General features: G+C 43.3%; 1 protein-coding gene across 1 annotated transcript; it reads right to left on the reverse strand.

The window, feature by feature from the left end:
- Nucleotides 1–1072: 1072 nt before the first annotated feature.
- Nucleotides 1073–24792, reverse strand: ZNHIT6 (zinc finger HIT-type containing 6). The gene is made up of 10 exons (XM_075832124.1): nucleotides 24566–24792; nucleotides 23047–23112; nucleotides 22857–22963; nucleotides 20675–20760; nucleotides 20256–20359; nucleotides 6712–6780; nucleotides 5312–5392; nucleotides 4976–5053; nucleotides 3386–3510; nucleotides 1073–1395 (listed from the first exon to the last, which is right to left on the reverse strand). The coding sequence occupies exons 1-10, from the start codon at nucleotides 24661–24663 to the stop codon at nucleotides 1349–1351; spliced, it is 861 nt and encodes a 286-aa protein (XP_075688239.1). The 5' UTR covers nucleotides 24664–24792; the 3' UTR covers nucleotides 1073–1348.
- Between the last annotated feature and the right edge of the window lie 1868 nt (nucleotides 24793–26660).

The following is a 26660-nucleotide window of genomic DNA, read 5'->3' on the forward strand; positions in this document are numbered from 1 at the left end:
CGGTAAAGGACAAATGGAAAACACAGATACCCGACCTCACTGAGGAGGCTTGGTATGAGGTCCTATCCTCCCCACTTTGTGTCTCCGGCAGCTAATAACAGGATGATACAACTATCCATAATACATCAAAGCTACCTTACTCCTGTTAGGCTACACAAAATGGGTAGATATCCGAGCATGGAATGCCACAGGTGTCGGTTTCCTAGGGCTGACTTCTGGCACACGATCTGGGCATGTCCATTCATTTCCTCTTTCTGGGATGAGGTTATTGGGGGTAGTTACTGGAATTCTACATATCCCAGTTCTGGCAACTCCACAAGTTTGTCTGTTTGGTGTTCTACAAGACGAATGTTGGCCACAGTACATGAAAATATTCCTTCGGGAAATACTGTTTATGGCAAGGAAAACGATTGCTCTTAGATGGATGGATTCGCGTCCTCCCACAGTAAATAAATGGAAATCACTTGTGAATTCGATCATCCCGTACGAACGGATAATGTATAAACAGAGAGGATGCCTTGATAAATTCTACAAAATATGGGAAGCATGGTGTGAATCTGCAGAGACTCAATATACCCCGCACAGATATCACGACATCCGTAGGTCGCTGACACATAGTTGAATTAATGGGTGATGAATCTACATAATTCCTGTCAAAGTGCTTTACTTGGTATGTGAACTAAGAGGTATATGATAATTGTCTAAACACATGTATGTATCATTCGTGTCATGTCATATTGAGGCGTTTTGTATTGTACACATCTCTGCTTTATTTTCTGTATAAAGTGTATGGTATAAATGCATTTGTACTATATGTCTTCAATAAAACGAGTTTAAAAAAAAAAAAAGTAAACAATGAAGGTTTCCATTCAATGACAATAAGTGATCTTGAAAACCGTGTGAAATTGACACAAAAAGTGTATTACAAACTTGCAAAACTTTTTATAATACAATAAACAAGCCTCAGTCAAGAAAAACGGAATGGAATACCCCTTTAACCTGGACATAATAATATTGATCCCATTAACTGCATGAATGATTCGATGATAAACAGGACAGGACGCATCATACATGTGGGTGTAGGGTATGTTCTCAGAAATTACAGTTTATAATAAAACATCACAATTAAATTTCTTTATAAAAAAACTTGTTATTAACTAATAAAATATACATCAAGAAAAATAAAAAAAAAGGGGCAGCAGAGGCAAACGCGTCGTAAGTCGATTTTCTTCAAAAATGATTGACCGATATAGATCTGGGAACATAGTGGTCAGGTGACGTACAGCTCTGCTATTAGCACATGGGGATATTGTCGTCATGTTCACGTTGCTCCAGCTCTCACCATTCTTTATACAGCTTTTTTTCCCTGTGATATAGAAGGTGATGGATCGCTTTCTGAAAACAGAAATTAAACAGAGATGGTCACTCGACACACGGATACTATATACCATCACACTAATATATACACAACATATCTAATACTATGCACTGGGAGAGATCCAAAAAGTTAAAGAATGTTTCCACAAATATGGTTAAGACATCAGTAAGAGCAAGAGAAATGGGGGGTTTAGGTGATACCAGGGCCCAGTGACCCTTCCCTGACCTCAATTCAATGAGTAAAGACCTGAGACAGACTGGTTGCTAGGTAGACATTGCCTAGCAACCTTATTCAAAAGTCCGTGGATGTTAGGTAGTGTATCCCTAGCAACCTAGGGACAAGGTCTTTAGATAGATAGATCCTACAAATCCTCAGTGTAAAGGGGCTGCATCACTCGTTTAGGGTTGTGACTCCTTCATAGTTTTCCCTGCACAGTGGCGCTCCTGGCCGCCAATACTGCAGCGAAAAAGCCGAAGGGATTAGTGGGGAGTCCCAGTAATCACACCACCACTGACGTTAATGTTATGGCATATTCTAGTGATATCCCATACCATTATGGGATTGTAATACCCTTTAAGACAAGTCTATCTAATGCAACAAATTAAAAACCAGAAGAACAGTAATTGTTTTTCTTTCTTCAAACAACCTTTATTTGGGAATATAGAGAAACACACATTGGGGCAGATTTACTAATACGGCCTAAATTTTAACGCACCGATTTGCATTTTAAGCCATGCCCACTTTCTGCTAGATTACACCCATTTCCAGCTAAGCCACGCCTCTTGTTGACGGTGTTGGCAAAAAGTGTCTAAAACAATTAATAAATTTTGCGCACAACATGTACTCTAGAATTCAGGCTCAATTTGAATAGTAAAGGCTCTAACCAGAGTAGAAAGAGAAGTGGGAGGCCCCGCTGCACAACTGGGCAACAAGACAAGTACATTAGAGTCTCTAGTTTGAGAAATAGACGCCTCACAGGTCCTCAACTGGCAGCTTCATTAAATAGTACCCGCAAAACGCCAGTGTCAACGTCTACAGTGAAGAGGCGACTCCGGGATGCTGGCCTTCAGGGCAGAGTGGCAAAGAAAAAGCCATATCTGAGACTGGCTAATAAAAGGAAAACATTAATATGGGCAAAAGCACACAGACATTGGACAGAGGAAGATTGGAAAAAAGTGTTATGGACAGACGAATCGAAGTTTGAGGTGTTTGGATCACACAGAAGAACATTTGTGAGACGCAGAACAACTGAAAAGATGCTGGAAGAGTGCCTGACGCCATCTGTCAAGCATGGTGGAGGTAATGTGATGGCCTGGGGTTGCTTTGGTGCTGGTAAAGTGGGAGATTTGTACAAGGTAAAAGGGATTTTGAATAAGGAAGGCTATCACTCCATTTTGCAACGCCATGCCATACCCTGTGGACAGCGCTTCATTGGAGCCAATTTCATCCTACAACAGGACAATGACCCAAAGCACACCTCCAAATTATGCAAGAACTATTTAGGGAAGAAGCCGGCAGCTGGTATTCTATCTGTAATGGAGTGGCCAGCGCAGTCACCAGATCTCAACCCCATAGAGCTGTTGTGGGAGCAGCTTGACCGTATGGTATGCAAGAAGTGCCCATCAAGCCAATCCAACTTGCGGGAGGGGCTTCTGGAAGCATGGGGTGAAATTTCTCCCGATTACCTCAGCAAATTAACAGCTAGAATGCCAAAGGTCTGCAATGCTGGAATTGCTGCAAATGGAGCATTCCAAGACCAAAGCAAAGTTTGAAGGAGAAAATTATTATTTCAAATAAAAATCATTATTTCTAATCTTGTCAATGTCTTGACTATATTTTCTAGTCATTTTGCAACTCATTTGATAAATATAAGTGAGTTTTCATGGAAAACACAAAATTGTCTGGGTGACCCCAAACTTTTGAACGGTAGTGTATAGGGCAAAGAGCAGCGACTTTTATTCTCTTACCACACTACATTTGCTTGTACAAGTCACAACATTTACCCACCTTGAGCAACTAACACAATGTCCTTCGTAAAATCCTTTAAGGCCACATAAAGAGTTGGATACTCAATGACTGTTTTGTTTCGAAGGTTTTCCAGAAGACTTTTACTGGAGTCCAGTTCATAGTATCTAGACAAATCACACACGTCAAGATTATTTCAGAAGCAGAAAAACAATGGAGTGAAATTATATTAGTCACCTATAGAGGGGTTGTTTGTGGTATCACCATTCACAGTAAGGCCGGATTCACACGAGCGCTGCGCATCTTGGATGTGAAAAACGACAGTTTTTCACGTCCGAGGTGCATCCGTGCTCAGCGCTGCGGGTAGAGATGTCACGCATCCCCCATAGATTAGAGTCTACGGAGCGATGCGTGAAAAAATAGGACATGTCCTATTTTCTCACGGAGCCTTCACACGGTCAGTTGAAACACTGAATTACATAGGTCCGTGTGACGGCCGTTGTAACAACGGACGTGTAAATAAGGCCCAAGATAACAAGCAACTAACACAATCGCTGTAAAACTGACTAACGGTCAATAGGTTTTGGCTGAGTCGTGGTATAAAAGATACAGAACAGCGACCCATTCACTTTACTTTTCACCCTTAATTTAGTGTATAAACCGGGAAAAGCTACCGACGTATACGTTAATTGTATCCGTTAAACATATACGTCATGAGCTTTTTATGATGTATCCGTTAAACGGATGCCTGTGACGTATATGCCATACAGTGGCATACATCATACATAAGCTCCCATGTTAAAAAAACAAACCATACAGTATACGTTACCCAGGATCTCGTCGTATGGAATAATATAGTCTACAGATACTAGAGGTTGTAAGTACGTGTGTGGGGTAAGTCTGGGTTCACATCTGCGTTCCGTGTTTCCGTTGCTTTGCTCTGTCATAGGAGCATAACAATGAAAACACTGGAAGCTCGAGATCAGTTGCATGACGGAAACCAACGACGCCCAATGGAATCCATTGACTTAAATGGGTTCCGTCAGGTCTCAGTCAAGGTTTCTATAATTTTGACAGATATAAAACATGCTGCGCTATTTCGTCTGGCAAAAACAATGGAATCTGTGACGGATGCCTCTAACGCAGATGTGAACAGAGCCTAAGGGTCTGTTCACATGGATTGTTATCGGCCGTTTTTCGGGACGTAAACTACTTAAAAATAAATAAATAAAATAAATCGGGAGAAGAATCCGATGGGCCATCTTTTTTACGCAGCCCTTTTGAAAAACGGCCGCGAAAAAAAAGTCCAGGTCACTTCTTGGGACGTTTTTAGAGCCGTTTTTCATTGACAATAAAAAAACAGCTCCAAAAACGGCCGTAAAAAACGCGAGTTGCTAAAAAAAAGACGTTTTTGGTTAAGTGTGTGAACATACCCTGACAGTGTTTGTTTGTTTTTTATACTAAAGAATTGTAGCTTTAATCAAACATATTAGGAAAATGCTTAATATTTCTGGCTGATTTTGCTGGGGGTAGGGGGGCTGCAGGGGACCCTCTCTATGTCTGTACGCCCTATTAGAAGACAATTCCTTTAATATTACAACCATCAACAAAATAAAAATAGTTACACCATACCGGTTTGGACCAGGAGTTTTCCTTTCTGCCACCAAAAACACTTTGACATCAGACGACGACCTCACATACTCTCTCAGCCTGAAAACGAAATAGAAAGCACCGATTAAATGTCATCAAATGGTTCCTATTGTTAATGAGCAGATGGTGGATTGTGACTTTGCTCGGGACCCTCTATTAGCCAGAGTGGGGAGACGCTGCAAAGCGTCGCCCTCACATGAGGACTCATAAATGGGCAATATTTAATACAAGATGTCTCCTTCCCCAGTCATAATATCTGAGGGCTGGCACCGACTCCACCCAAAGAGACAAAGCAACAGACGTATAGTTACTACATACCTTTGACGAATGGTTGGATCAGACCCTGCTGGGTCGATGTAGGTTTTCAGTATCTCATTGAGCGTTTTACTATCCGACACCCTACCAAAGAAAAACATACATTTTTAGGATTTCCTATTATATCAGCCATTTGTGTCCCTGGCCTCAAATTCTGTAGGAAATAGCATAGTTAGATTGGCAATTTTTAGCAGCAGTGGAGCCAACACTTTGTTAGATAGTCACCCAGGCTTCACAGAAATACATAGTCTCTGCTTTCTCCTCCCCTTTCTGTGCCTCCTCCTGTTTTACAATGATTTCAGTGCTGTGCCTAATCTATGGCAGCCTGGAAGAGAAACGCTAGAAATAACAGACAAGACATCTGTCTTAAGGGAGATCCGTCACCGGGCAGCAAAAAGTAGTGACAAGCACGCCGATCTCCACAGTCTGATACTTAATCGTTACTGTACCGTTGCTTCGTTGAACTTACATCTTATATTTGAAACAGACGGCCAGAGCTGCAGGCGAGCAGTCCAATGATATGCATGATATTTACCCTAACCCCGCCCTCCAGCCGCTGATTGACCGATTTCTCCCCATTACGCTGCAAAGACATAAATCTGTCAATCAGTGGCAGGGGGAGGGTAAATATCATGCATATCACTGGAATCATCCCCTGCAGTGCTGGCCACGTGCTGCAAACATATAATGCAAGTTTTCCTAAACTGCGGCACTGTAACGAATTAGTGACAGACTGCGGAAATCGGCGTCTGTCATTACTTTATACTGTCCTCAGACAGAGCAACATGAATATCTGACCAATCAGATTTAATATAATATCCCGATATACATTTCCATACAAAGCTTTACGTAATAAATGGAGTTCCAATTTATAATTCTAAGACAGGAAAAAACAAAACTGAATTCTAACACTAATTTGGAAACTCATCATGGGGAGTGATTCTCTTTTACACACTCCGTCTTCAATAACATCATTTGTAGATCCGGTCACCTCTCCGGACAGGTCTGTTTAAAAAATACTTGTATTCTTCATAAAATAAGTCTGGAGTATATTTCCTTAGAGTTCTGCCATTCCTCTGTTATTACTCCTGGAAATGTATGATTCAATTGGCAACTGGCCGTTACCATTCTGTTTGTCAATGGGGCGTGCCGTTAAAGTCTCATACTGTATAATCAGTGCTGACAGACGGCAGGTACACACCCTATTAACTAGGGGATGGTAAGACCTGGTTGTTCATTCAGTAATACATTTCCAGGAGGAATAACAGAGGAACAAATTGTTATTTCATGGGGAATGATGAATTTCCAACACAGACATGTCAGGAGAGTAGACAGGTCCTCTTTCATAGATTTTATTATTGACTTATAATATTTTAATAGCAAAAATTTGTTTTATAAATTACCTCTTTTCCGTGTACTCGGCCTGACTCTGTGGAAACTGAAGCTTCAGATGCCAAAAAAATCTTTGTTCTCTAGTGCCAAAGAGAGAAGAATATTACACAAGATTCCAGATAACACTTTTCATACAATAAGACTGAGCTATTAATATATTTGTACCGGGCCCAATTCTCCGTATTATTCCTTCGCCATGAAGAACAAAGCCGACGACCTGTGCGTTTAACAGCTAAATCGGAAAAACATTTGGTTGCTAGGCCCGTCTGTAGCAAAGCGGTCACATCCCTACACACGAGAGTTATAAAACGCTTCTTTATTGGCTCTAGACTGGACCCTCGCCCGAGGAGCAGCCCTCTCTGAAGTCATGTTCAATAAACACGCCTCGACTCTTGGCTACAAGTTTTTCTTCCACATGAACGGGACTGGTCTTTCCATTGACTGAACAGGCTTTTGATGCTCTCTCAGAAGGGCATTGCCCAAGACCCGTAAAAAAAAAAAAAAAAAGTATGTTTATTTTAGTATGTCTAAAATGTTAGTAGGAATGTCTGACAGGCGTCCATTACAAGCCGTCTCCTGTCTCCCCAGATGTCTGATCTTATATAGAATATTATGTAATAGGTCGAGCCAAGACTAACAGGAAGCAGCTATGACATGAAGGTAACTGGGGTCCGTCTCAATGAAAAATATTTTTTTTTGTAACTTTTTTGCAGAAACAGCGCCACTCTTCTCCATAGGCTTTGTCTGGTATTACAGCTCAGCCACATTCACTTGAACGAGGTTAAACTTTAATACCAGAGACAGCCCGTAGACAATAGTGGCACAGTTTCTGATAAAAGGGCAGATCTGTTTTTCTAATGCCGTTAAAACCCGTTTAACAAACATTTGCCCATAAAAATACAAAAACAATAACTGAAAAATTAAATTAAAAACTGGAGTCGTGCAAAATTCCATTCATCTATAAACATCACACAATCCCACAGGAGAATGTCACTTAGCTAATCATCATAGTTTCGTGTATGCCAAACATATCCATGTACCCAGCGCATCCCAAATAAGTCATTTTGGCATATTCTGGGCGAGTACTAGGCATACCTTTTTGCTGTATCGCATGGCGTAGTAAACTACAGCATTCTTCTTCATAAAGAAATATAATTTAAAAAAAAAAAAATTTTTTTTTTTTACTATGGGGTTCTATGGCCTTAAAATAAAATTATTTGAATATGGCATTTGATAATCCAGATATTCTAACAGTTTGTCCATACCATGTACCGCTCACACAGTTGTATGGTTCGTTACACTGTATCAGCGCTATCTCTTGTCACCTGTGTGAGCAGGACATGATCAGGACAGGTTCAGGTTTTCAATTTCTGGTTTTAAACGATAAGTATTTGCAAGCAGGTTTTAAAACCGATGAGGAATTAACACACAAAAGGGGCAGATTTACTTTGCGTATGTTCACACCATTTTTTTGTCGAGTAGACAAAAAAAATCTGAATCTAAATTTCCTTCAGGATTTCAGAGGCTGTTTTTAAAATGCAGACGGTTTTTTAGGTGTTTTTTTTGGAGAACCACAGCACCACACCTGTCCATGGGCTGTATCTGGCATTGCAGTTCAGCTTACAGTACTTGGGGATGCACTGCAATACCACACACAACCTGTGTACAGGCGTGGCGCTGTGTTTCAAAGACAGCAACCATGATTATCTAATCCTGGACAAAAAGACACTGTTGACAGGACCTTATGATAAGTCAAATAAATAAATAAATAAATGATTTTATATATATATATATATATATATATATATATATATATATATAGCGACAGCACCCTGCAACACTAATGCCACCTAAACCACTAAATATAAATAGATATGCACTAAAGCTCAATCTACCTACAAATAGGGAGGTTCTTAGTGCACATTTTGATCAAAAAGTGTTAGCCCACCTGCCACGACAAGGCGACCTCTGTAAGGTGGGAACCTACGCTGCACATACACCCAGAACTGGGACTAAGCCTACATATATACCTGGGGATGGTAGGATCCAGCATTGAACTGATTAAAATCACCCAGGGCAGAGTGGGAGGAGTGCAAGAACAACAAGTGGAGGCAGTCACTAACCCCACATATATGGATCCCATAAACACAACAAAAATTGAACAGCACATTCCAACTAAATGATACAAAATACGCAGGTGCAAGAACACCTGTGACTGCAGATATACAGCAGATATAAAAAAAAATGGCGACAGCACCCTGCAACACTAATGCCACCTAAACCACTAAATATAATGTAAATATATGTAGGCTTAGTCCCAGTTCTGGGTGTATGTGCAGCGTAGGTCCCCACCTTACAGAGGTCGCCTTGTCGTGGCAGGTGGGCTAACACTTTTTGATCAAAATGTGCACTAAGAACCTCCCTATTTGTAGGTAGATTGAGCTTTAGTGCATATCTATTTATATTTAGTGGTTTAGGTGGCATTAGTGTTGCAGGGTGCTGTCGCCATTTTTTTTATATCTGCTATATATATATATATATATATATATATATTTTTTTTTTTCAATAACGATAAAAAAAAGTGAAGGTCTCTCCGTCACTCACTATCCGTGCGCTCCAGCACATGGTCTTTTAAGAATGTGGAAATGTTATTTATATGGACGGGGAGGAATCCTGCTCTGAGAGCGGCTCTGTCCTGTAATAACATGCAAGTGTTCACCGCCAGCAGAAGTAAGACACCAAACAACCCCAATCAATCCACTAATGGGGGAGCTGGGACGCAGTACAAGCCGGCTTTGTCTGTAAACATTCACGTACAAGCAGCCACTTTAATCAGAATACATCTTTTAACACTTGATCTGATGTTTTGATTCCAGGTCAGTTTCCCAGAACAAACACGGCGGGTACAAGAGTCTTGTGTGAGCCGCCTGCACGTGGGACGCGGCACATGGGAAGAATGAGGGCTGCCAGGAGCTGCTATGAGAGTCCTTTGGAAAGTTGTAATGTTTGTGTAGCAATAAGTAGGAGTCTCGCAAACCAGGAAAATTTCTCACCGATTTACATTGAGTTTCCGCCCCTGCTATGCACGAAAACACTGGAACACCTCAACGCTACTTTGAAATTTTTCATATTTAACAAGTGCAAAATTAAAAAAAATTAAAAAAAAAAAATTGAAGAGTACCTAACTTTTCAGAATAAGAGGTCATGTGTGTACATGACAAAACACACTTTCTGGCCATAATATTACTTGTATTCTACATTATTTAGCAGTTCTCTCTTCGGCAGGATCTCTATAATTCTTGGTTGTCTCTGAGCTAGTGGGAAGAGCCTAACTCCCATCATGTCTATACACAGCACACAATGAAGAGGAGAATCCGGCTCTCCTATCTCTATCACATATATAGAAGCTGCGGCAGCATGGAGGAGATTAAACAGCAGTAATGAGCAGTGTAGCTGAGAATCCAGCACTGGGGTGACAGAAGTCTTACCAGCAGCCTGTGTCTTTCTCACTCTGCTCCTGCCTCCTCTCTCCCTAGACTTAGGCCTCATTTACACGAGCGTGTGCATTTTGCGCACGCAAAAAAACACAGCGTTTTGCGTGCGCAAAAGGCACTTAACAGCTCCGTGTGTTATCAGTGTATGATGCGCGGCTGCGTGATTTTCGCGCAGCCGCCATCATAGAGATGAGGCTAGTCGACGTCAGTCACTGTCCAGGGTGGTGAAAGAGTTAACTGATCGGCAGTAACTCTTTCAGCACCCTCGACAGTGAATTCCGATCACAATATACAGCAACCTGTGAATAAAAAAAAGACGTTCATACTTACCAAGAACTTCCTGCTTCCTCCAGTCCGGTCTCCCGGCTGTTGCCTTGGTGACGCGTCCCTCTCTTGACATCCAGCCCCACCTCCCTGGATGACGCGGCAGTCCATGTGACCGCTGCAACCTGTGATTGGCCTGTGAATGGCTGCAGCTGTCACTTGGACTGAATTGTCATCCCGGGAGGTCAGACTGGAGGAAGAAGCCGGGAGTTATCGGTAAGTCAGAGCTTCTTTTTTTTTTTTTACACGTTCATGTATATTGTGATCGGAAGTCACTGTCCAGGGTGCTGAAACAGTTTAACTCTTTCAGCACCCTGGACAGTGACTGTCTCCTGACGTCGCGTACCGGAAATTTTTTTGCCGGGTTCGGGCAAAACGAGTTCGGCCGAACCCGGTGAAGTTCGGTTCGCTCATCTCTAAATTCTGACACTCCGTTTGGATGTTTGTAAACAGAAAAGCACGTGGTGCTTTTCGGTTTACATTCAGTTTGACAGCTCTTGCGCGAATCACGCAGTTCGCACGGAAGTGCTTCCGTGCAGCATGCGTGGTTTTCACGCACCCATTGACTTCAATGGGTGCGTGATGCGCGAAAAACGCAGAAATTTAGAACATGTCGTGAGTTTTTTTCAGCGCACTCACGCTGAGCAAAACTCACGGACTGTCTGCATGCCCCCATAGACTTGTATAGGTCCGTGCGTATATCACATTCGTGTAAATCCGGCCTTATATGCAGTGTCTCTTTTGCCGACTCACTCCCTCCACCCAAGGGCGCCACTGGACCGGATGTCCTGTCCACCTTGAGGTTGCAACCCTCATACCATTCTCGGTGTCCAAACCTATGGGACAGACAGCTGTACTGTATTCAGCTACATTGCCTAGTTTACAGATTGGGCAATGCTATTCCGGCAACTGTCCGGCACTGTTATTTGGGCACTGTATGGTAAAGTAACTTGTACACTGAATCATTGTATTATTTTGGAACTACATGGTGCACCATAAAGCATCACCATGTGAGCATCAGTAAAAGGACCTGCCTGTGCAGAGCACCATTAGGCCAAGGTCTGTCCTGATATGGGTAGCGATCCTCTATGGAATTCAAGATGAGTTTTCCGATGATAAGAATTGATGACATATGAATTATATCCACCATTAATGTCCGATTGTTGAGGGTCCAACTGCTTGGACTCTCAATTATTGTGTCAGCTAAACAGCCGGCTCTGATACATTTTGCTGTAACGGAAACATTGTGGCATTCACTGACAGCAAACAGATCTTGAAAACGGTTAGAAATGTAAACAATGCTATTAGAAAGCTGGAGAACTTTTCATTACACAATGATTAAAGAGCATATAAAAGAATTGATGGCATAACAATTACATGTGCCAGCAATGACCGACGGGTTAGTGTTTACTTGGACATCAACCAATGCCAAGACCAAATGAACCATTTTGGCAACAGCATCAGTTCCGACCAAGGCAGAAGTGAATGGGTCTTTGCTGTAATTCAGAACACAGCGTAAGGTTCCGGGGGGGTGTGGGGGGGGGGAACACTAAGGCCCTATGAACAGTTTAAAAAATGTCCGAAATCGCCTCCCATTGAGTGCAGGCAGGTCAAAATCGATTTTTCTGCCTGCAAAAAAACTCAGTGTGGACAGGGCCTAGGTGAATAATGCACTTTACTAGGCCGTGCAGGTCCTTTGTTCCTGGAATCAGTGGTGGTCCCAAAAGGTAAAGTCCCCACGATCAGCATTGATGTCATGTCCATTAGACTAGATTTGGACAGCAAGCAGATGTTACATTAGTCTAGGATTACATGGCGACTTTTGGTCACCTGCGAGCCGTGGTAAAATCATGGTATTTCCACTACTGGTGTGAAACGTCAATGGTTCCCTATGGGAGAAAATGTTGTGAGACAATCACAAGAATTCCAACATGGTGCACCCATAACTTGTGGGTTGCGGGCAAACCGCGTTTTTACCACGACTCACGGTATACCAAAGGTTGCTGTAGAGCACTAGCCTTACAGTGAATGGGAGTTTATGGGGTTGTCTCATCAGAGACAACCCCTTTCAGAATGCAGCTCCTGGAGCGATCAGTTGATCGCCTCGGGTCCCGCTCCCGGCATACAGTTGATATTGCTTGGGGAAGCAGCAGCCACTGCTGGGGATATGTAGTATTACATGGTAGCCATTCAGATGAATGGCAATCCATGTAACATAAGGATGGCTCAAGGCTGCCAGAACGCCTCATAGGACATTTGGACAGGCATGGTCTTCATGAGAGAGCCCCTTTAACAATTCAGCAGAACATTGTGACTGTTCTTTTGAAGCAATTCAAGGAGCTTTTCCTAGAACTGCTTCCTGCCACATCCAGACTAGTACAGGTCATCTGGTTCGGAAATTGTAAAAATTTATTTTGTTTGAGTAAATTTCTAAAATTCTCTGCGGCCCCTACTGTCAACTCTACATTGTCCATCCCTGCTTTCAATATACAAGAAGATCCCTGGTAATATCTAGATGACACATTATTCCTTCAGGATGAGAGAAAATTCACAAACTTCGCATTTACTGTAAACCCCCCCCCCCCTCCCCCGGTGTCAAGCTTGCACTCTGGCCAAAAAGGTTTCTTTCACCTGTGGGGGCTGCCGTTTTTTGGAAGCGTCCCGTCTCTCTACATAACCAGTGTCTTATTTCTTTAGCTGTGTAACCATCTTAACATCCTGACCACATCCACATTCTATAAACACGCGCTCCTGGCCGCAGAGCACGAATCGCAAAGTCCTAACTGATTTGGTCAGCGGCAGCCAAGATTTTGGCAGCACGTGGTCTCAAGGAGAACAGTAAATATCACGGATATAACCCCATTGATGCCAGCGGCCGCAGAGAGGAGAGCATTACAACACCGCCGTTTTCTGAGCCAAATCATAAACTTGCGAGAACGTTTCTCAAGTCTCGTGTCTTAGTGACATCAACGGCTACAAGTCATCTGAAAGGTTCCCAAATAAATACAAAGTGGGATAATATATTCTTATACAGAGGTAGATTATACACTTCAAATGTGAAAATATGAACGTATATAGACATTTATGGCCCATCTTCACTTATTTGGGGAACGTGATCCCCATTGACCAAGTCAAAGCGGCTACTTTTACCTTAAAAATCAACGAGGCGGCGGCTGCGCTGGCAGACGACTCTCTCCCATTAGAGGCGATATTGATTTCAATAGTAAAAACAACCATGGACAACTGCATTGAAGTGGCAAACGGGGGTCACGAGACTTCTGTTCTCCCAAAAGCGGTAGCCGCCCCCAAACGGTGAGACCTCCACCGATTAGACATTTCTGGAATATCCTTAGGGTTTGGCAAAAATGTTGAAGATGTTGATACCCCTTTACGTACTATAACATTTATCTTCTACCTCTCTATATAGCAATGCCTTACACCACGGTCTCTTATTATATATGTGAAGTGTGTGTGTATACTGAAATTCAAGCGCTTGTAAATTTCTCTACCCTTCCAGAATATTGGATAATCCAGAACCGATTACATCTTAATGAGACACATATCTGCATCGGATATAGTATATATTTGAGGACTCATTCACGCGAGTGTCCGATCTGCGGCCGTAAAAAGTTGACCATTTTACATCAGAGTGCGTTCCGTGTTTTACCCACGTTGGCATCCGTGCTGCTCATTCACATCCTGGTTTTTCGTCTTTTTTTCTATTTCATTAGCAACTGTGAATAAAAAACGGACAACACCCATATTTCCTCTGTGCGCTGTACTTTTTTTTCTTCTTACGCACCCATTGACTTCAATGGGCGAAGTGGTCCCCAAAAACGGACCAGAATAGGACATGCAGCGAGTATGTGAATATCCCCGGTACATTGACGAGAAACACGCTCGTGTGAATAAGGCCTAAATATAATAAAGAAATAATAATTATACATATATTTATTTTTTTCTCTATTCTGTGTTATTTGTGTTATTCTTTAAGATCAGAGCCCCCCCGGCCCAGATACCGGTCTCACCTGAGTACATAACTACATTAATGCCACGGTTTGCCACATCTGAACCAACCACAAACACCCCCTCTCTGGTCTTTACCACCGAGCGCCCAGGATCCAAGCTGCAGCTCTCGGCCCGGTACATCTGAATGAATTACTATGTTTACCGAGCCAAGAATGTGCACGTTTTCATTAGACTGAAACACACACAGAGCCGCAGTCATTTTATAGCCGAGAAAAAGAATGGACTGTCAATTCAGTTTAATTTGGCAGAGGACCTTTACATTTCACATCCTGGGGTTACTCTCCGCTCAGCAGACAACATCTTAATATAGGTCTCACAGAGGTGTGAATAGTCTGAACCAACTGCTATACAACTTACACGCCATCCCCAAATCCAGCGACAATAGCAAAACAGACACAGTAAATAGATGGATGAACCAGACTGGAATCCCGTCCCATCCTGGCAAATACATATATCAGGAGAGGAACAGACGACCCCATTAGACTTTTACAAGCTAAAGTCTTCCTATCACCTCCACTAATAAACTTGTAAAAGGCCATAAAAAAAAAAAAAAAAAGTGGCAAAAGTCCTGATAACAGAACAATAACTGAGAATTATGTATTGCTGTTAACGTGGAATCGCCTTGGACGTATCTACACGAATAAGGAATCACATATATAGAAATGTCCTAATATATTTCCATCACCGTAACCGTGTTCTGGGAGCAGCTTGAAGCAGTGGTGGGGGCATCACATACATTATGAACTGGGGGATCTGGTTTTTCCCTTTGCCGCATATTGACATTGTTGGCCCAATAGGACAACCCCTGTCCCTATAGCCAGAGCAGAGACCCACTATAAAAAGTTTCTCCCGCTCTGAAGGACTTTACTCCGTATATATCGTAGGGAGCTGTGTATACTACATTTACCCAACAGAAATGCGCGGCCGTTGGCATCTAAGACAAGATCAGTCCATTGGGGTTGCAGTTGTCTGGGCGATGGCGACCAATTGCTGGTCCGGCTGTACCCTAAGCAAGGGGGGTGGGGGGTGTCCAGTGGCGTCAACTTTATATACACCTGTATATATCTTCTGATATGCAATCGACAGGAGTCCGAAGAGACCAGTGATGGGGGTACTTGAGCTTGCTCCCCCACTAATGGCTAAAATGAAGGAGGTTGCTGAAGATTTCCAAGCCCCATGCTCCTACAGCTATGTAGACAGCATAGCCATGGACTGTAATCCACCTGCCCATTGTAGGAGATCGATATTGCACATATCATACTAGTCATGACAAGAAGGTGGCTGCACTTGCTGGATCATTCTTCAATTTAATGTATGGAAACAAAAAAAAAAAAGCAGAGCATGCCCGGCTGTTTCCGTTTTGATAATTCATTATAAAGGCTTGGCTTTGGCTACCCCTCCTGCGGCTGACAGGGCAGGCTGGGAGTTGTAGTCTCAGAAAAGCAGGAAGGCCACAGGGTGGTCCGTGAAACAGGGATTGAAAGAAAGCCAAGAGAGAGAATCTGGGTCACGCTTCATCCTCGAGTCCAAGAGCGAAGCTTTACACAGTGTCAGTTTTGCCTAACGAGTTCCTTTAAGAGGCTGCACTACGGTGACCTGAGGGTGACACCTACAGACCCGCAAGTGGAGAGATGCGCATGTCACCCACGTCGACAACAAGCAGTGTCTTATATTGATGGGCACTTTTATTCCGGCACCAGAGGGAAGGATGAGGACTGGAAAAGCATCAAATTTTTAAGGTAATAGATTTTTATTCCGAACAAGTTATAAGGGCTAAAAGAAAATTGAAGGGCAACTAAACTTTTAAAAAACTTTCAACAAGTTTTGATTGGTCGGGTCCGAGCACTGAGACCTCCACCAATTGCTAAAACGTAGCAGTAGAAGCGCTCGGGTGAGCACGGTGCCGCATCGCTTCTGATCGGCTCTGCTCGAAAATCCAAGCTAGCAGTGTACGGACTCAGACTTTCTATTGAGCCCGTACACCGCTCCGAGAAAAGCCATTCAGAAATGCTGCTGCTTCTTCTTAGCGATCGGTGGGGGTCTCAGTGCTCGGACCCCCACCGATCAAAACTTCGGACATGTTAAAAGTTTTTAAAACATTTAGTTACACTTTGAACGTGTCCGTCTATCTTCTCAGCTTCTAATGCAGAGGGAGACACCCAGTGGACGAGCTCTGATCCCGTCTCCACTGCACAATTCTGCACAGCAACTCTTTACTGGTCACTAAATGTAGAATTGACTTTAACCCCTTAGTGACCAGCCCATTTTAGGCCCTAATGACCAAGCTATTTTATTCGTTTTTCTATAGTCGCATTCAAAGAGCTATAACGTTTTTATTTTTTCGTCTACATAGCTGTATGAGGACTTGTTTTTTGCGGGATTAGTTGTGCTTTTTAATAGCACCATTTTTGAGTACATATAATTTTTATATTAACTTTTATTAACCTTTTTGGGGGGGGGGATTATAAAAAAACCCTGAAATTCCGCCATTGTTCTATGCGTTTTTAAATTGACGCCGTTCACTATGCCACGTAAATAACATGTTACCTTTATTCTATGGGTCGGTACGATTACGGCGATACCACATATGTAGAGTTTTTTTTATGTTTTACGACTTTTGCACAATAAAAACACTTTTGAACTAAAATTATTTGCTTTTGCATCGTCGCTTTCCAAGAGCCGTAATTTTTTTATTTTTCCATCAATGTAGTGATTTTTTGGGCTTGTTTTCTGCGGGACAAGACGTAGTTTTGAATGGTACTGTTTTGGGGTGCATGGGACTTATTGATTCATTTATATTATGATTTTTTTGGGGGGGAATGGAAAAAAATTTCAATTTCGCCATGGTTTTTTGCATTTTTTTTTGCGGTGTTCACCTTGCGGTTTAAATTACATATTAACTTTATTAATGGAGTCATTACGGTCGCGGCGATACCACATATGTGTACTTTTTTTTTACACTTTTACTAAATAATGGAAAAAAAATGGATTTATTTTTTTACTGTACTTTTTATTAATAATCTTTATTTCACTTTGATTACTGATTTTATTAGTCCCACTAGGGGACTTTACTGTGCGATGTTCCGATCGCTGCTATAATGCTTTGGTATACTTCGTATACCAGAGCATTATTGCCTGTCAGTGTAAATCTGACAGGCAATCTGTTAGGACGTGCCTCCGGCGCGTCCTAACAGGCATATGTCCAGGGCAGACCTGGGGGCTTTTATCAAGCCCCCGGCTGCCATGACACCCCATCGGAGACCCGCGATTGCATTCGCGGGCCGCCGATGGGTGACAGAGGAAGCGCACTCCCTCTGTAAACAAAGTTAAATGCCGCGGTCGCTATTGACGGCGGCATTTAACGGGTTAAACGGCCGCGATCGAAGTAAACTTCGATCGCGGGCGTTGGAGCAGGAGCTCAGCTGTCATCAGACAGCAGAGCCCCGGCTCCTGCCTGCACGGGAGACCCGTGCAGGACTTAGACTAGGCTGACGTGAAAAGGCGTATTGGTGGTCACTAAGGGGTTAAGGGTCAGTTCACACGTAGCATGGACTGTAAAGGAAAACCACTCATCTCTGCCTGAATCCAACATGCTGCGTGTCTGAATGACCCAATCACATTTTTTGCAAATTTCAAGAAATAATAGATTTTGAAAGAATATTTATATCGTGAATTCACTGTTTTCTATGGGATTCCAGTGTCCGGTATACTCAGTGTAACGCCTTCCTGATACAAGCACATGGGCGGTGGTCACACATGTGGTTTTTATTGCAGTATTTTTAAACGAAAACCAGGAGTGGATACTAAAGAAAGGAAAAGTATAGAAAACAGATATCTCCTCTCGGTTGTATCCACTCCTGGCTTTAGCCTAAAAAACTGCATGAAATCTGTGTGTGTGAATCCAGCCTTAACCAGGTAAATTAGTTGTCCATTTTGAACCCTCCACTCTACTGTTATCTAAATAGACGCCTATTTCCATTTTTATCTGTCTCATGTTTTTATTCCAATAAAGAATCATTTGTATTTTTCTCTACATTTGTGCTGTAGTCGATCATATTTTCTTGGGTTGGTTTTCTGTCAATTTCTGATCGACGCACCAAGTATATCTTGGTTACTTCGTAGGATTCTATATATAGTGCATCTATTATGGCCAGTAATGTTGTCTCATAGTTCATTTGTTGATACTTTCTAGCACTATTTTCCATTGCATCCTATGTGTTGGTATTTTATCGGTCTTGTATCTAAATAGAAGGCATAATTCTGATCATATATCCGATTCCCTGTAACAGAAATGAGAGGTGATGGGGTAATATAATGGGTACGCACACCTAAGGGATGAGCCAGTAACAACACGGAGAGCCTGGCCGACACACCATGATTTGGCAAGCACGTGCAATAAATTCAAGATCATTTTAATATAAAAAGCGTGTTCTGCTGTTTGGGTTGAACTGAAAACCAAAAATTCAGCTTAAGCCAAGGATCTATCCCCAACCGCCAAAAACTTCCTCAACCACTGCAATAATCACGCAGAATGCACCTCGATGACTCGGGAGTTCCTGATACAAATAGGAGGGCAATGACTGAAGCTTTAAGCGTTGGACATTTTGGCCCACCGTATATAAACGATGGCATCACTGTAAAATCGTCATCATCTTTCCTGTCATAGTGGTCACTGCCCATAATTATTGCAGCGTGGACCTCTGTGACAGATTCTCTTTATAGAGGTACATGTACTCCGGCTGGGACCATCTGTGGTGAAACCTGGCAGTAAGGCCCTGTTCACACAGTTTTTTGCAAGCGGAATCTGCCTCAAAATTCCTTTAGGAGTTTATAGGCAAATTTTGACCTGCCTGCACTCTTTGCGGCGTTTCTCGCAGCGTTTTTCAGCCGTGGCCATTGAGCGCCGCAGGCAAAAAACGCAGCGAGAAACCGCTTTCTCTGCCTCCCATTGAGGTCAATGGGAGGTCAGAGACGGAAACGCCTGAAGAAAGGGCATGACGCTCGCGCGAGGAAAAAACGCCTCCAATTGTAATCAATGGGGGATGTATTTTCGGCCGTTTATGGCGCGGTTTCCGCATCAAAAACAGCGCATAAAAGACTATGTGAACATACCCTAAGTGATCACTTTCCCTGCAGCGCCATCACAGGGGAAACTAAGCATTACGCAGTATCTAGTCATATCAATGGGATGTCTGTGTGATGCAGGACAAGGTACAGAGCAAGAGACGCTATTTGTAACCGCTTTCCAAACTCTCTAGAGAGGAGGATCCTGAGCAGAGGACCCCTGTATTAAACCCAAAATTCCCTAATAGGGTATATGAAAAACTATTTCTAACTAGACAAATTCTGTAAGACTGTCCAGTAATGGAGGGTTGTAGCTCTCTGCAAAAGCTGAATTTTCACCTTTTGCCATGAGTTGAACTTTAAAGATCAGGCCAGGATCACACACGCAGTTTTGATGCAGTTTTTGATGCAGAATTTCGCTCTGTTTTTTGAGCCAAAGCAAGAAGTAGATCCAACAATAGGGAAAGGTATAAAGAAGAGACTGATGTATCTTCTTTCTTTTGTATCCACTACTATGTTTGACTCAAAAATCAGTGCCAAAACCTGCTCCAAAAAATGCATCAAAAGTTTGTGTGTGATCCCGGCCTTATACAAAACTATAAGAAATGTTACTATAAACTCATTACTCAGGAAAAATAACTTACTTTCTATGGAAAAACGTTGAATTTGCTTTCCTTTTTGAGAAGCCATACGGCAGTATCTTCAGATCGATGCCTTGTTTGCGGGCTCTATTTTTCATGAAGTTCAGCTGAAGGACAGGGAGACATTGGTCATGTATAAAATCGCTGCCATTATAGATCATACCTGTATTAGCGGTGTCCCCCCTGTATGTCATATACACATCCCCAATTATGAGCGAGGTCTAAATCGGCGCTATCGTGTGTTTTGCACAGAGCACGTGCTCTACTTTTCTAGTTCTGCGTCCATTGTCGTACTGCTCATCGTATTACGGATGAAAACGCACGCAGTTCTGTGTATGAGGCTTAAATCAGAAGGAGGAATTTCACTTCCAATCTGTACACATAATGGATGCCGAGACTAAAATAAAATAAAAAATACGTACAAACTTATTCGTTGTTTGTCGGGGTAGCATGGCGTCCCTCAGGGCAGCATCTGCCACTCTGCCCGCATCTTCCAGAAACCGATAATCTGCAGGTTTAAGTAATAAACAGACATAAGATACTAAACAACCATGCGAAACCAATCACTGTACACGGCCTCATCTCTCCATGAGCATCTGTGGATTCTTATTGGCTCCCACACGATCCAGTTCCCTGCTGTTAGTCTCTGTTCACACAGCATTTGTGAACTATATTCAGCGTGTGTGCCGGAAAAGCTTCCGGCACATCTGCCAAACGTAGCCATAGGCATCCATTCATCCCGGGGTATGCCACAAGAGTGTCCGATTTGGCACGCCTTTACTATTCTATACAGAGGGATACAGTACAGAAATGTATACCACCCTATATACTTTTTTTTTTTATTATGGAAGCCTGTGTGTGACTTATGCCCATACAGCGGCCTACATCAGAGCCTTTGATGGGAGGCATATGTTGGGAAATCCACCCGATGTATACCTCTCACAGAAGGCTCAAACACTAGCATTACATCTCTACCAAGAAGGGGAGTTGGGTTTTGATGGACGTGGGTAGGGCTCTAAAGAAAATGTTTTAAAGAGTCTCAGTCACCACATTATAAGTGCCCTATCTGCTATATAAGGAGATGGGCGCTATAATGTAGGTGACAGTGATGCTTTTTATTTAAAAAACCGATCTATTTTCACCACTTTATTCGCGATTTTAGACTTATGCTAATGAGTTTCCTAATGCCCAAGTGGCCGTGTTTTTACTTTAGACCAAGTGGGTGTTGTACAGAGGAGTGTATGACGCTGACCAATCAGCGTCATGCACTCCTCTCCATTCATGTACTCAGCGCATAGGGATCCTGCTAGATCCTTATGTGCTGTCTTATACTAACACATTAACGATACTGAAGTGTTTAGACAGTGAATAGACATTCCACGGGATGTCTATTCACAATCTCTGCACTTCGTTACTCTGTCTGTGGTAGTTACAGCAGAGGACACGTAATCTCGCAAGATTACGCGGTAAATGACAGGTTACAACGAGATTACGCTTCCTCTGCTGTAACTACCACAGACAGAGTAACGAAGTGCAGAGATTGTGAATAGACATCCCGTGGAATGTCTATTCACTGTCTAAACACTTCAGTATTCTTAATGTGTCAGTATAAGACAGCACATAGTGATCTAACCCTATTCGCTGCCTAAATGAAGAGAGAAGTGCATGACGCTGATTGGTCACTGATTGGTCAGCGTCATACACTCCTCTATACAACGCCCACTTGGTCTAAAGTAAAAACACGCCCAGTTGGGCATTAAGACACTCATTAGCATAAATCTAAAATCGCTAATAAAGTGGTGAAGATATAGTTTTTTTTAAAATAAAAAGCATTACTGTCACCTACATTATAGCGCCGATCACATTATGTAGGAGATAAGGCACTTATAATGTGGTGACAGAGCCTCTTTAACCAAAAAAGGGATTTAATCCCTTAAAGGGAACCAGTCTGCAGTTATGACGCCTCAAAACTGCTGACAGACCGATATAGGGAAGGGCATTTAAAACACACCTTTGCTTCCCCGATGCGGCGGTCGCAAGTGCCACTCTCTGTCCTGAGTGGCGGCTCTAGCGGCCAATCAGGAGACTGCTACAGCGATCACTTAGAGAAGAGGGGCTTGGCTTGCAGCGCAGGATCACTCGAACATCAATCCTGCTTTAGTGGCACTTGTGATCGGCACGCCGGGGGAATCAAACATCCTTTTATCGGTCATGATCGGTGGGGGTCCGGGTGCTGAAACCCCCAGCACTGCTGAAACGAAGGTGCAGAAGCGACCAGCTGAGAGGTCTGCACCATCGGCTGTGACCAGCGCTCCGTCAGCCTGAAGATGGCTCACATAGAACGACTGACAAGGGGGAACCCCACTCATCAAAACTTCTGATATGTTGTGATGACATTTGAAAAGTTTTATGAAAGTAGAGTCACTCTTTAACTATGGACAGACTAATCCAGGCTTCTAGAGCCGGCGCATGCGCAGCGCAAACAAGCACAAAACCGCTCCGGAATCACAAACACTGGTCTAGAGAGAGGGACCCCGGCCAATCACTATTGCAGAGATGGAGATTGTGTCCACGTAAACTATGCGACGTGGACGCTTTACTTACCACTAAGCAAATGTAGATCACTGAATGTACTTAAAGGAACAAAAGCCGTCTTGTCTCTGACTCCGGTGCAAGCGACGTCCACTTTATGCTTCTTCACACAAGGTAAACTAAGGGAAGACAAAGGAAGCCATGAAAACTGAAAAGCAAATCCATGACATAATAAAGAATAGATCTCCACATCACACGGCACCTGCACGAATACTTCAGACATCGCGGACACTTGTATTTTGCCTCTTCGCTTCCACAGGTCTCACAGCTAGAAAAAAAAAAAAAGAAAAAGATGAATGGGAAAACATGGAGCCGCCATGGACAACCGAACAGAATAGCAAATATTAGAGGAGATGAACATACAGGTCGAGATGCGACGTCACCGAGACACAGGCGGTAAGAAATAAGACGTGTATATCACCACCGACGGGAAATGGAGGAGCAGCAGAGGGATAAGATCCTAACAGCGTCATGTACAAGGCCGTGCCCATAATCACGGGCCGTGATTGCTGGCACAGCCGGCCGCCGACAGCCGCCCGCATTTTCACCCCGTGATCCCATACAAAGCACGGCCCGTAAAAAGCAAAAGATAGGACATGTCCAATAAACGGGAAGGTGTCCGTGGGCAATAGAGGTGAATGGGTCCGTAATTACGGGAGATTTTTCCGTCGTGTGTGTGGGGCCTAACTTACAAGTTTTCCTTATTATTCTGTCAAATATTTTACCATAAATTCACCGACTGCTGCCAGATGGGGGTGAACGTGTGCCACACACCGACGTTATATTCTTTATAATACGTGCCAATGAAAAGTGACCCACTGACATTCATATAGTCACCACACTCTGATGTCAGAACTTGACAATTACAGAGAAAAGCGGTGCTACACGGACGCTGCTCCCCTCTTCCTGCGGCATGTCACTTTTATAGAAAGTTACTTCTCCTGTGCTGAACACTGATAGGCTATGTTCACACGGAGTATTTTGGGGGAGGAATATCTGCCTCAAAGCTCCAAACGGAATTTTGAGGCAGATATTCCTCCCCCAAAATACTCCGTGTGAATAGCAATGATCGCGCCGTTTTTCGCCCGCGGCCATTGAGCGCCGCGGGCAGAAAACACGCTTTCTCCTGCCTCCCATTGAAGTCAATGGGAGGTCGGAGGCGGAAGCGCCCGAAGATAGGGCATGTCGCTTCTTTTTCCCGCGAGGCAGTTTTACTGCTCGCGGGAAAAAGACGCCGACGCCTCCCATTGAAATCAATGGGAGGCGTTCTCGGGCCGTTTCTGCCGAGTTTTGCGACGCGGTTTCCGCGTCAATAAACTCGGCAAAAGACCCCGTGTGAACATAGCCATAGACTGACAAGAGCTTCCTCTATCTTTAAAAAGAGGTTCTTCAGCAGCTGCCGTGCACATTATACAGTACTGTGCCCCAGCTGCTGCAGAACATCATACTATATCACAACTACTGCGGATCATTTCTAAAAAGGATGAGGGCATTACAAGAAATTCTATTTTGTACTTTAAAGAGATGTTCTGCAGGAGCTGCGGTATGTTTGTAAGAAATAATATATCCCCTATTATTAAAGGGGTATTCCGGCAATAACAAATTATCACCTATTCATCGGATAGATAATAACTGCTAGATCGTTGGGGTTCCCATGTCCCTCAGACCCCCAGTTATAAGACCGCTGCCAGGAGATGAATGGTGCGGCGGTCTATACTCACCTATACATGGACATCTTCCTCTTGGGTCGCACTGTATATTCCCATTCTTCAGCGTCCCCCGCGATCCCTAAAGTATCAGTCGCCAGCAGAGCCTCCATGGCAGCTCCCGTCAGCACACGTGTGGCCTACTTCCGGGGTCGCTGTAAGTCTTCAGGTAAACAGGAAATTAAGGAAGCCATGTTGTGGCTGGCGAGATGTCGAACCTCAACGAACGCCGAACGGCCATGTTGAGAGTGGCGCAATTGCGTCACACTCTATGCTGACGTCGCGGCCATCTTGTGGTTGGCAGGCGGATGGCTGAAATGACTGTTGTCAGACCAATGGCTGTTGTCAGACCAGCTGCTCCCATGATGCTCTCGGCTCATTACAGAACAGGGGATGATGGAGTAGCTGCATGGTGGATTGTTTTCTATAGAACAATATTAAAATGTATCAACAAAATTGATCAATGTATACCTTATATTTATATATTATTATATGTAGCTATTTTTAACAATTACTTTCAGGGAGAAAACCTGCCAGGCTATACCACCATAGGTCAAAGTGCCTCCATTACCGGAGCCATTATTGTGACCTCATTACAGTTGTAGCAGAGGGCGCCTACCCATAAACCATAGTGCCAGCAGAGTGCTTATATTTTATCATTGACTTCAATGGCTGTTTAAAGGGAAGTTCCATAGAATTCAGTTTTAAAATTCTTGTTGCTTGCAGTCACCACAAGGGGGGGATCACAACACACATGTATGTACAGCTCTTATTGCTGCTAATGGCAGCAATATGAATACATATATAGTTCGCTTCCCTCAGTGGTGGCTGCCAGCAGCTTCTGCTGGCGAGATCTTCTGGATCTTAGAGGACCTGTCATGTCCTCTTACAAAGGATGCACGACTTTAGGCTATTTGCATTGCCATCAAAGGCTCCGTCAACAGTGCTGCCAGATTTGACGGGAAGAATAGCGCATTGACGGTCGTTGGTAGTATCCACCGTACGACGGATCCAGATATGGGGCATCAGCAGTGTGAATAGAGCCTTAAAGGGGTTTTCCAGCTTTAGATATTGTTGGTGTATTAACTAATTATGCATAAATAGGTTCATTTGGCTGTTTCCATAGACATAGATAGAATGTGATTGCGCATGTGCAGTCACCTAGGCCAGGAACGATGGATCCAGAACCATGGTTCTGTGGGTTTATGTGATTTCAGTGGTCAGGCCCCCACCAATCAGATATTCTATGGCATGTCAAATTTATATTTTTAGTGGAATAATTGCTATAAAGTCAAACCAGGCAAAACCTGAAAATCACGCTTTTGATCTGTAATCTGATTGGTAGCTATGGACAACAACTCAAATTTTTGGCTTTATCTGATTTGACACAATGCCAGACTACAGCACCCGAATTCTGTGCAGCAACCAACAGATTTTTTTTATTTCAACCTCCAGGTGATTTTCTTTTTGACCCATTTATTTCTCTGGGGCCATGCACACTTCCGTTATTTTCGCAGATCCGTGTGTCCGTTACGCAAATTATAGACCAGGTCCTATTCCTGTCCCTTTTTGCGGATCAGTCTCGGCCATTCTAGTCATTGTTTTGCGGATACGTGATTTGCGGCCGCATAAAGGGCCACGGCTGTGTGCTTGAGTACTTACTGTTGTCAGAGTGTAAGGGTTAATTCCTTGTGATTGAATTTACTGAGACTAAGGGCTCATTCAGACGAACGTGTATCTTGTCTGTGTGACGGCCGTTAAAAGAACGGCCGTCACACGAACTCGTGTATTTCAATGGGACCGTTCACACAACCGTTGCTTCAACGGAGCGGGGGAAGGGTTCGTGAGAAAATAGGACATGTCCTATTTTACTGCGGGTCACGCTTCCCTCCATAGACTCTATTCTATGGGGTATCTGTGATAACTCGTCCCACACGGGTGCACCTCGGACGTAAAAAATTGCAGTTTTTCACGTCCGAGGTTAGCTATGCTCAGCTGAATGTAGCCTAATGGAGCTTCACAGTACCATTAAGCTCCATTTAGCTCCCTTCCGTCAGAGGAAGAGATGAACAAGAGTCCAAAAGGAAAGCATCGCTTCCGTTAGAATTAT

The sequence above is a fragment of the Rhinoderma darwinii genome, chromosome 7, assembly GCF_050947455.1.
Source record: "Rhinoderma darwinii isolate aRhiDar2 chromosome 7, aRhiDar2.hap1, whole genome shotgun sequence".
In the NCBI taxonomy this organism is placed as follows: domain Eukaryota; kingdom Metazoa; phylum Chordata; class Amphibia; order Anura; family Rhinodermatidae; genus Rhinoderma; species Rhinoderma darwinii.

What these genes read in the sequence shown, in the direction of transcription:
- ZNHIT6 (XM_075832124.1), bottom strand. Translation starts at nt 24,663, where the DNA reads ATGGAGGCTCTGCTGGCGACTGATACTTTAGGGATCGCGGGGGACGCT. An exon ending in TGATCTACATTTGCTTAGTG is followed by an intron (nt 20,761 to 22,856) that starts GTAAGTAAAGCG and finishes TTAAACCTGCAG; the next exon opens with ATTATCGGTTTCTGGAAGAT. An exon ending in GACAAACAACGAATAAGTTT is followed by an intron (nt 20,360 to 20,674) that starts GTACGTATTTTT and finishes CCTGTCCTTCAG; the next exon opens with CTGAACTTCATGAAAAATAG.